This window comes from Ovis canadensis, chromosome 17 (assembly GCF_042477335.2).
Source record: "Ovis canadensis isolate MfBH-ARS-UI-01 breed Bighorn chromosome 17, ARS-UI_OviCan_v2, whole genome shotgun sequence".
In the NCBI taxonomy this organism is placed as follows: Eukaryota; Metazoa; Chordata; class Mammalia; order Artiodactyla; family Bovidae; genus Ovis; species Ovis canadensis.
Window position 1 is genome coordinate 79,195,159 of NC_091261.1, and position 10,952 is coordinate 79,206,110.

At 64.3% G+C, this 10,952-nt stretch overlaps 1 protein-coding gene across 1 annotated transcript; it reads left to right on the forward strand.

The window, feature by feature from the left end:
- Window positions 1-1,205: 1,205 nt before the first annotated feature.
- On the forward strand, window positions 1,206-10,746 carry CABP7 (calcium binding protein 7). The gene is made up of 5 exons (XM_069558534.1): window positions 1,206-1,314; window positions 8,595-8,738; window positions 9,835-9,947; window positions 10,223-10,376; window positions 10,556-10,746. The coding sequence occupies exons 1-5, from the start codon at window positions 1,206-1,208 to the stop codon at window positions 10,681-10,683; spliced, it is 648 nt and encodes a 215-aa protein (XP_069414635.1). The 3' UTR covers window positions 10,684-10,746.
- The last annotated feature ends 206 nt before the right edge of the window (window positions 10,747-10,952 follow it).

Consider the following 10,952-nt stretch of genomic DNA (forward strand, 5'->3'; position numbering starts at 1 on the left):
CAGGGTGTAACATGCACACACATGCTGTCCCCTCACTCCACAGGCACACGTGCCCTGGGGCCTGGGACAGCCCTGCACAAGTACTGGGTCTAACCCGGAGCCATGTGGACTGACCAGCCCTCCCAGCAGTCCCCACAGGCACCCAGCCACCTCTCTGTTCCCCACGGCCTCCCCTGCCTGGCTCCCTCTCTGCAGGCTTAGTGGTGATGAACGTCTGGGAAGGAGCCAGGACTGGGGCTCCACTGCTGGGGGGCAAGGTCAGGGGCCAGGTCTCAGCCACAGAGCAGGGGAGACTGCCCAAGACCTATCCCCAGCTCCTGCCGGCTGGCCCTGCCCCATGACCTTGGTCAACGCCCTTCTTCCTCGGACTCAGTTTCCCAACTCTGGAGCCTCTCCTGGCACCAACACTGTGATTCTCTTCGAGGACTCAGGGGCCGGGGGACCAGACCTCCGCTGGCTGCCAGGTATCTGGTCCTCGACTCCCTGCTGTCTGTTCGAGGCGGGTGGGGGCCAGCCAAGGGGCTGGAAGGAAGGGCCCCACCCCCACCCCACCCCACCCCATCTTAATTTAATCCGGGTGGCTGCGGACTTGGTTTGTATGGCGGTGGGGGTGGGCGAGTGAGCCTCCGTAGGGAGAAAGAGGAGCCCGGGCCAAAGGGGAGAAGGAACCCCCGGCCGGCTCGGGCGGCCACGCAGGGGCCGGCGGCGGGAAGGGGCGGGCGGGGTGGGGGGAAGCGCGGAGGGGGGCGGGCGAGCGGAGGGCGGGGGAGGCGGAGAGCGCAGCCAGCGCGACACGGAGCGAGCGAGCGAGCGAGCAGGGAAGGCGGCGAGAGCCGGAGCGGCGGGCCGGGCGGCCGCGCCGGCGAGCGGACGAGCGGGCGGCCAGCAGCGCGCAGCGCGGAGCGCGCGGGGCACCGAGGAGCGGGAGCGGCGGGCGCAGCGCGCAGCGGCCCGAGCGGAGAGGCCCGAGCGGCGCCGCCCCCGCGGCCCCTGCCGGGCCCCGGCCGGGAGCCCGACGAGGGAGGGGGCAGCATGGACCGGCGGCCCGGGGCGCGGGGGCGCTAGGCCCCCGGAGGGGCGCCCCCCGCCTCGCCGCCCTCCGCAGCCGCGCGCCGCGCCCGCTCCAGCCGCCCCCGGGGCCGCCGCCGGCCCATGAGCCCCGACCTCAAAGTTTGCGGCGGGCGGGCGGGCGCGGAGCCTTCAAGATGCCGTTCCACCCGGTGACGGCGGCGTTGATGTACCGGGGCATCTACACCGTCCCCAACCTGCTGTCGGAGCAGCGCCCTGTGGACATCCCCGAGGACGAGCTGGAAGGTGAGTGCCCCGCCGGGACCCCCGCCGGCCTCCTACCTGTGCGCCCAGGTGAAACGCGGTCTTAAGGGCGCGGGGGCTGGGGGCCTGTCTGCGGGTGCCGCCTGCCAGGTGGGCGCTCCAGCGAACAGCTGCGCCGGGAGGCCGGACCCGGTCGCACCCCTGGGTGCCGCGGTGGGGGGTCGCGAAGGCGGAGGGCCGGCCCAGCCTCAGCCGCGTGGTCCCCCGCGCTGCGGAAACTTGCCGGGCCCCGCAGCGGGGTCACGGGGCCGCGCAGTCCGCGGTGACGGTGCGGCAACGCGGCGGGTTGGGTTGGGGGTCTGAGCTGTGCACCCCCGCCAGCGCCGGTCCCCGGAGCACCCGCATCCTGATCCCCTCGGCGGCGCCTGCCCGCGGCTCTGCACTCGCATTGACATTCCGCTCGTGTCGCTTTTAAAATCCAATCTGCTCGGGCAGCCAGAGAAGGGGAGCGGGCGCCTGCCCTGCTCCCGCCGGCTGCCGGGCTGCCCCCAGCCCCTGTTGCAGGGCCCGTAGCCCTTTCCCCACAGCCCTGCGGGGACCCCCGGCCCCGAGCGCCGGGAAGGCGGCTAGGGAGGTGGTGGCGACAACAAGTGGCCAGACTGGGCGGCTTGGTCGCGATAACCAAGCCTGATAGGGAAAGGCAGAGGGGGACGCGACTTGATCTGTTTCCCGAGTCCCTCCACCTCTGGACATGAATGGGGACCTTGGGCAATGGGCTGGGCAGGATCAGAGCAGATCTGGGGTCCTCAGACTGAGGATTCTGGGCAGCAGTGAGACCCCTGGGGCCTGCAGCTCTTTCCCTACAGGACCGGGGGCAGAGGCTCAGGTTTCCCCTCCCCCTAGACCTCCTGAGGGCCCTTTGCAGTGGAGTGAGGGGCTCTGGGCTGATGGGGGTCTCGGCCCCATGGGATCTGCTTATCTGCTGTTAGGGGAGGGCCTGCGATCACCCAGAGGCTGGGCCTCTCTTCAGGTACCTTAGGGCCAAGGGTCTCTGAGATCTGGGGCTCAACAGCACCTTTGTGGGGTACAGCTGAGACACCAGTGCAGTCAGGGGTGACCGTGGGAGCACAAGCCACGGAGAGAGGTCCAGCCGCACCCCCAAGCCCTGGAGGGGGCAGATATTGAGGGAGTCAGAGGGGATCGGGGGGAAGATTAAGGGGAGAAGGCGCCCCCACCCCCAAGCCCGCACTGCACCACCGTGAGCCACCTGCTTCTCACCACGTCCCCCCGAAAGCCACCAGAGGTTGGGAGAGCCGTAGAAATGGGGTCTGGTGTCTGACGCGGGCAGGACAGATGGATGGGTACCGCTACTGGGTCTCTGGCCTTGAACTCCAAAGCCCAAGTCCGTGCCCTGTCTGGGCCAAAGCCCAGGAACCAGAGTCTCATCCAGGGCCTAGGAAAACGAGGGGGTCCAGTGAGAGGCAAGAGGGCGGGGGTGGGGCATCGGCCGTCCCTGCCCTAACACTGTCTGCTCCTGTCCCGGGCACCCCAAACCTCTTACAGCAACCCCTTCACAGGCCCTCATCCATCCCTTCCTCCTGGCCAATGGGGCAGGGGTACACTGTCCCCCCTGCACCCCAGGCAGCTTTCATCTCATTCCTCTTGCTCCCAGCATCCCACCATGCCCCTGGCAGCCTTGCTGGGGCCTCACTGGTCCATCTTCTCCTGATCTCCCAGCCCTGGAGTACAGACCCCAAGGAAAGAGAGGTGGGAGGAGACTGGGATGCAGGGGTGAGCAGGGCACAGGGCGGGCAGTGCAGGGGCAAGGAGCCCGCAGGCTCCCCTTGGACTGCATGGCGGACATGCTGGCAGGAGCCCAGGAGTGTTAGTCACCAGCCACACCAAACGCGCTGCCTGCTTCTCGCCCGTCCCCTTCTCCCGGGCCCTGTGGAGCAGGGGGCCCTGGCACAGGGGACATCTGAAGGGCAGGGCTCTCCCTGGTGGGGGGAGGCAGATGATGCCTGTAAATGCTTGGCGGTCCCCGCCCGTCTGGGACAGCCTGTGGGCAGCCAAGGATGAGGACAGAAAGTCCTCTGTGATTTTCCCCCTTCTTGGCTGCAGGCACTCTGGAAGCCCTCCTCCGAGGAGACCAGGTCTCTGCAGGCCCCAGTGGTCCTTGGATGCCAAGGGCTGGGTGGGAAGGGTGACCATCCATGGCACAGAGTCCCCCTCTGCCCCGTCCACCTCCCCAGTGACCCGTCAATGCTCCTGTCCCACCCAGGCCCTCGGCTGGGGGACGCTCATCGGTGGGCGAGCCACATGTGCCGAGGACAGCGAGCCCAGCAGCTTGGGCTGAGATGCTGCAGACAGTACATGCCTGCTTGCAGAGATCCAGGGGGCGGTTAGGACGAGGGAGGGAGGTGGAGAGCGCTGGCTTAAGGTGGAGGGCTTCCTAGTGAAGCGAGGGGGGCGGTTCGAATCTCTGCTCCTCGATTTATGGAGTGACCTCGGGCAATCACTTGCTTTTTGCCTCGGTTTCTCCATCTGTAAAAAGGGGTTGGACTTTCCCCTCCCCAGGGCCACAAGTGACAGAGGACGTGATGGAGGTGCTGAGCACAGGGCCTGGCACAGGGCTCAGTGGGGGCTCGGAGACCAGGCAGCAGTGGGGAGGGTAAGGAGTGGGAGGGAATCGGGGAAGGCCCATGAGGAAGGAACACGCGGTATGTGGGGGACTGGGCCAGAAAGGCAGGCTCGGGGAAGGGGTGGGTGGAAAGGGCCTTGAAGGTCTGCGGAGGCACTTGGGGACCCCTGGATGGGTAGACGTGGCCGGGCAGAGCTGGCCTGGGTCCCTGGCCCTCCTCGAGCAGAGGACAGAACCCCCCAGATCCTCCCTGAGATGCATGCTGCACGGCCCCACAGCTGCCGGGCCTGTGGCTGACCCCAGTGGCATCGACGGACTTGAACAGCTGAGGGTGGGAGCTGGGGAACGGCAGGCCCTCACCCAGCCCTCCCTCAGAGGAGAAGGCAGACAGATGGACAGGTGGACAGACAGGCAGACAGCCACCAGGGCAGGGGTCTGGGCTTGGCACCTGACCTGCTCAGACAGTGGAGTCTGCACTGCGTGGCCAGACGGGGCATTCTGGGTACAGAGGGGTCCCCTTTCCTGCCCCTCTTTCCCGCAAGCCCAGCAACCACCTCTGTGAAGGCCAGAAACTCAGGGAGGCCAAAGTGCTGGGGCGCAGGGCCAATGCCGCGGAGAGGAATCGTCACCGCAGAGGACACACTCTGCCCCCGAAAGTGACCTCCAGCCCACACACCCCTTCTCTGGACTCCGGCTCCCGTGGGGCTGGTTGGGGACTCAGGCCCTGATGCAGCTCCCCGGGCCAGGGGAGGGATTGAGGGCAGAGGCTGAAGGCAGCAGGAAGGGACCCATGTCGGCCTGGAAACTCAGAGGCCCTGCCAGCCCTTGCCCGGGCCAGGCGTCCCCATGCCAAGATGGAGCGCGGCAGGCTTCCCCCGGCCTCCAGGGCAGGAACAGAGTGAGGCTTTCGGGGAAACGCGCCCAGCTGGGCTGTGTCGATGGCAGCAGCAGCAACAGGCAAGCCGTGATGCCCACCCTGCTCCGGGAGCCCCCAGCAGAGTCCAGGTCTCTGGGATTGGGCAAGAGTCACGCTCTCAGCTCACAGACGAGTCTTTGGAGGTTCAGAGAGGAAGGTGCTGTGTCTAGGTCTCTTGGCTGCTGAGCAGCAAGGCCAGACTCCAAGCCCTGGGCCTCCAGGTCCTAGTACCAGCAAACAGGAAGGCTGGCCTGGTGTCCAAAGCTCCCTGAGACCTCCCTTCTCCTTCCTGCTCCGCCGAACACCTGGGCTGTTCTGATTTATAGCATCTTGCTCTGAACCAGGCCCGGCCCGGCCGAGCTCTTGCCTGCTTGATTTTCTATCTGTTCATTTCTGTAGCCCCACTGTACAGGTGAGCAAACACCCACCTGAGGGCACCTGGCCAGGATGGAGGAGAGCTGGGATCTGACCCAAGTCTGCGTGACTTGGTGCTGATTCTCTGGCTGAGAAGGTGATCCCTGAAGTTGGCCTTGGAGAATCAGCAGGGGCCAGGTCGTGGCTCTGAGCAAGGCCGAGGACACAGAGCAAGACTGAGTGTGAGCCGGGCGTGCCAGGGAGGAGTAGCTAAGGGGACATGTGGAAGGGGAAGTGGCAGTGTTTGGACTGATCCAGTGGTTTTGGGAGGTTCGTCCTGCCTGAGAAAGGGGTGCCTCTGGGACTGTCGCCTGCCTACGTACCCCAGGATTCACCTGCCCTCCACTGTCCCCTGTGTGTGTATTTTCTCAGGACTTTTAGAAGGAGGTCAGGGGCTCCGACACAAGCAGCCCTGGGCTCTTGGGGGGCACACCTAGCCCCTGTTGGGGTGGGAGAGACAGCCTGGGCCCCAGCTCATTGCAAGGAAGCAAGCCCGCACCCACTGCAGCACCACTGTGCTATGAGGCTGCAGTTTGGCCATCCCACCCTGAGATCTCCCAGCTGAGGGCCCAGAAAGATGGGGTGCCTTCCTTGGGTTCCCACTTCCCACAAACCAGCCCCTGATCTGGGCGTCTGAGGATGCCTCGTCTGGGGGTGATCCCCCTCTTCTGGGGTGGCCCCTGGGGTGAGGGTTTCCTTAGGGGCTGCACGAGAGGACGAGCAGCACCCCAGCCGCCCCCTGCCTCTGGTAACACTTGCCCTTACTAGGATCATTTGTAAACTAAGAGTAAATGGGTTCTGAGAGGTGGCCCCACACCACGTGGACCATGAACTTCTTTCTGTTCAGCTCCTCTGTGTGTGCCCCAGATGTAGGAGTGGGTCCCTGAATCAGTCACTCATTTAACCATTTATTAGCAAATGGCTCGGTTTGGATGCCTGCACCGTTCCAGTCACGGGACACAGCAGTGAACAAGACCCACCTGTCCCTGCTCTCATGGCATCTCATAGTCCACAATCCAGCTCGGTCAGGAAGGAATCCTCGGGGGAAGGGGTCTGTGGGAGCCAGAGGAGGGCCAGAGTCAGCTGGGGCGGGGGCGGGGGCGGGCAGGAAGGGAGGTGATGCCAGCCATCCTTGCTGGGCACCAGGGATGTATCCAAGTTCGCCATGGAGAGCGGAAGAGCGTTGCAGGCAAAAGGAGCCTCGTGTTCAGAGGCCTGCAGGGGGAGCAGCCCTGGTACCCACCTGGATTGAAAGGGCCCCTGGGGCTGGAGTTCAGGACGCGTAAGGTGGGCAGAGCCCGGGGCTGGGTCAGGAGGCCAACAGAGCAAGCGAAAAACCCAAGTGTGTGTGTGTGTGTGTGTGTGTGGTCAGGAGGCCAACAGAGCCAGCGAAAAACCTGTGTGTGTGTGCGTGTGTGTGTGTGGTCAGGAGGCCAACAGAGCCAGCGAAAAACCCAAGTGTGTGTGTGTGTGTGGTCAGGAGGCCAACAGAGCCAGCGAAAAACCCAAGTGTGTGTGTGTGTGGTCAGGAGGCCAACAGAGCCAGCGAAAAACCTGTGTGTGTGTGCGTGTGTGTGTGCGTGTGTGTGTGTGGTCAGGAGGCCAACAGAGCCAGCGAAAAACCCAAGTGTGTGTGTGTGTGTGTGTGTGTGTGTGTGTGTGTGTGTAGGGTCAGGCACACAATGCCTGGCTGCAATGCCAGTGTCTTCCTCTCTCACCCAGGACTCCCAGGGGACTGGAACCCCCGCAGCACCTCTGGAACTGCTGGTCCTCTGCTAACACTCCTCTGGGGGTGGGGGACTCATGACCTTCTCAATGGCCCAGGGAAACTCTAGGTGGGCGTTGGCCTGGGGTTCCCCCGGTCCAGGGTTTACAGGAGCCCCTGGCCTGGCTCAGCTCTCCCTTCCAAGCTGCTCCTCTGGCCAAGCAGCCACTGGTTACGAGACTGGTTTCTCAGGCCCTATCTAGGATTGGGGAGGGGGGTGGCAGTCCAGAGTCAGAGGGTCTGGGGGCCTAGGCAGCTCAGGTGAGGCCTGTGGACACTGTCCTGGCCTGCATGGCAACTGGAACCTTCAGGCAGATGCCAGGTGGGATGAACCTGATGAAGTTTGGGGCTTCGGCCACAGCCGCCTTGCTGTGTGGCTTGGGACACATGGCCACCCTCTCTGGGCTCTAGTGGGTCCAGCAGAATCAGGGGCTGACCCCAAGGTGCAGGATCCCATGGTCAGTCTCAGGGGCTCACAGACCCCCGCACTGGCCACCTAGCCTCCTAGACCTCACTTTCCAGGTGTGCAGTACGCCTGTCCTTCCAAATACACCTGCACGCGTGAGCTCCCCTCCGCCTGCGAACTGAACAAGGAGCCCCCGGGAACCTGAGCCGAGGGGGTGAGAGGGGACTGAGAGCCCCTCCCCACAATGGGAGGTGCTCTGTAGGACCCTTCTGGAGCTGAGTAACAGTGAAGGGACGGCAAGCCCAGAGACAGAGGTGGAAAGGTGAACCGGGAGAGTTTAGAACCCTTCAACCCTCCACTGTTCCTGGATATCTTTGGTAAAATGTCACACCACGACTGCCCATTTTACTGTGGGTAAGACTGAGGCTGGTCCAAGGTCACTCTGAGTTTCTTGTTCTCAGGCTCCCAGCCCTGTGCCTTGCTCTCCACCCCTGAGTCACCCAGGTTCCTCAGGGCTGTCTCCCTCTCCATACCATGTGGTGGTCGCGGGGGAGTGACCCCCACATCTCAGCCTGGCCTAGGCCTGCGGAGGCGCCTCCATCCATCCTGTCTTCCCCCAAATCTTGGGCTCCAGGAGACAGTCTGCGCCCAGCTGTTAGCCCGGAGCTGCGGCTGCCTCTCGCGGCCGCCATTAACGAGTGCTGGCCGGTGTTAACGAGCTGAGCCTGGGGAGGAAGTGTGATGGGGATGGGGGGGAAGGTGGAAGGAATGGGGGGAGGATGGGAGGAGCGGGGGTGGGCGGGAAGCCTCCGGCAGCTCACGGAGGACCGGCTCCTCGCCGGAGTCCTCCCCTGCACAGCGGGCTCCGTGGTACCGGCCACACGGGGTCGTTGTGAGCACGCCTGGAGAGGCTCTGGGAGCCCGAGACCCCGGGGCGGTTTCGTCACCGCCGCCGCCCCGGCTCCACTGCTGCTAGCTTGGCCTGCCCGGAGCTCCAGGGAGGCAGCGCTGTAGTGGACTCTTGGGCCACCCGCTGACTGTCTCTGACCAGACCTGCGGGGTCCCAGAGGGTGGCGACGGTCGGGGGTGGGGGGCACAGCCTCCATCCTGCGCTCGGGTGGTGGGGTCTGGGGTCCTGGGGACAGGGGTGAGGTCCTGATTGGCCCTGCCCCTCCCCCAGAGATCCGAGAGGCTTTCAAAGTCTTCGACCGTGATGGCAACGGCTTCATCTCCAAGCAGGAGCTGGGCACGGCCATGCGCTCCTTGGGCTACATGCCCAACGAGGTGGAGCTGGAGGTCATCATCCAGAGGCTGGACATGGACGGTGAGCTGCGCCCTGCCTGTTCCCTCACCCCTCACCTGCAGGGGGCTGGGGAGCCGAGTCTGGACCCTGAGCCCCCAGGACTGAGCTCACAGGGGTCCCGTCACTCTCACCACTTCGGGTCGGCCCCAAGCCCATGGCAGTTTGCAGCTGGGTCTGGCCCCACTTCTCAGCTGGACAACTGAGGCCAGACAGAGTGTGACAGCCCCAGCTACACCCAAGAAGTTGGAGACCTGTACCTCTGAATTTTCTTTTTTTGGCTGTGCTGTAGCTTGTGGGATCTTAGTTCCCCAATCCGGGGTTTAATCCGTCCCCCCTGCAATGGAAGCAAGGAGTCCTAACCACTGGGAAGTCCCCAAGAAAATTTTAAAGTACAGAAAAGTAGGAATGTCTCTACTAAATGGGCCTCCCTGGTGGCTCAGTGGTAAAGAATCTGCCTACAAGGCAGGAGATGGGGGTTCGATCCCTGGGTTGGGAAGATCCCCTAGAGAAGGGAATAGTAACCCACTCTGGTATTCTTGCCTGGGAAATCCCATGGACAGAGGAGCCTGGTGGGCTACAGTCCATGGGATTGCAAAGAGTCGGACACGACTGAGCGACTAAGCAACGATATATTAATACGAAATATTCCAGTTCCCATCACCAAAAAGAAAAAAGAATCATTAGTTGTATATGCCATCTGGCTTTTAGTGAAGGAAAAACTCGTAAGCACCAGGAAGGCCCAGTCCTCTCCTCCCAGTCTACTCTGGCCCCTCCCAGGTCCCCTCTCCACACAGATAGCACGTGCCCACCTGGGCCAGTGGTCCCCCATCCTGGGCTTCGTTTCCTGTGTGTGGTGGGGAGGATGTTTGGCCCTACACCCGCTCCGGGGAGCAGGGTTCGGGGTGAAACGTGTCTCCCACGGGCAAGGCCACTCAAGGCCCGCCTGCTGCACCCCCCCACACACACCTGTCAGGTGGGGCCTCCACACATTTGGGGGCTTCAGCGTCAGCCCAGAGCCTGGCGTGTGAGGCTCCGAGGAGGGGGCTTCCTGGGCCGCACACTGGCCCGCAGTGCCCAGGTGCAGCCTGCCAGCTGACTGGAGCTCTGCCTGCTCCAGGTGACGGCCAAGTGGACTTTGAGGAGTTTGTGACCCTCTTGGGACCCAAGCTTTCCACCTCGGGGATCCCAGAGAAGTTCCATGGCACTGACTTTGACACTGTCTTCTGGAAGGTACGCCCTGGCTCACTGGAGGGCTCTACTGGGGCCACTGAAGGGTCGGGCCCGTGCTGCAAAGTGGGGGCAGTGACGCCTCCAGGCTTCTGTCCGCTGGGCCAAGGGCTCCCCTGGGGAGGCCACTGTTGGTCGAGGACTCAAGGAGAGGGGTGAGTGGTTCCCAGCCCTCCGGGACCTAGAGGCTTGTCACCGGTTTGTGTGGCCGCAGGGGCTGGGTGGGGCGGTTGGTGGTGGTGGCCGCAGCCAGAGCACCGTGTCCCCCCCCCCCCAAGTGTGACATGCAGAAGCTGACTGTGGACGAGCTGAAGCGGCTGCTCTATGACACCTTCTGTGAGCACCTGTCCATGAAGGACATCGAGAACATCATCATGACGGAGGAGGAGAGTCACCTGGGCACGGCGGAGGAGTGCCCCGTGGACGTGGAGAGTGAGTGGCCCCCCCGGGACCCCACGGGCGGGGCAGGGGAGGAACTCCACGCTGGGGGGCTCGTCTGCCCCAGACCCCGCGTCTCCACGCGCCCTGTGCGGGAGTGCAGGCGGCCCCTGAGTCCCTCGCTCGGCTGTCCCTTCTGTCTCTCTGCTGCTCCTCGGTGGCGGCGGCCGCAGCCTGCTCCAACCAGCAGATCCGCCAGACGTGCGTGCGGAAGAGCCTCATCTGCGCCTTCGCCATCGCCTTCATCATCAGCGTCATGCTCATCGCAGCCAACCAGGTGCTGCGCAGTGGCATGAAGTAGGCGCCTGGTGCGCAGGGCCGGGGGCCACTCTGCACCGGCCGCCCCGCAGCCCTCCCCCTCACTGTCCCCTGGGCCACCAACGCGTGTACTTCAGGGCCTTGCATGGAGCCGTGGCCCCGGCCGTGAAGGGCCCGGCCCGCCTGCACCCTGCGTGCCCCACCCTGGCCTGCTGTACCATAGCACCAACTCTTCCCGCTGTCCGGGCGGAGGGGGGCTCCTGAGGCTTGAAGGGAGGAATCTGTGCAGGGCCCGGTAGCTGCTGGGGTCCC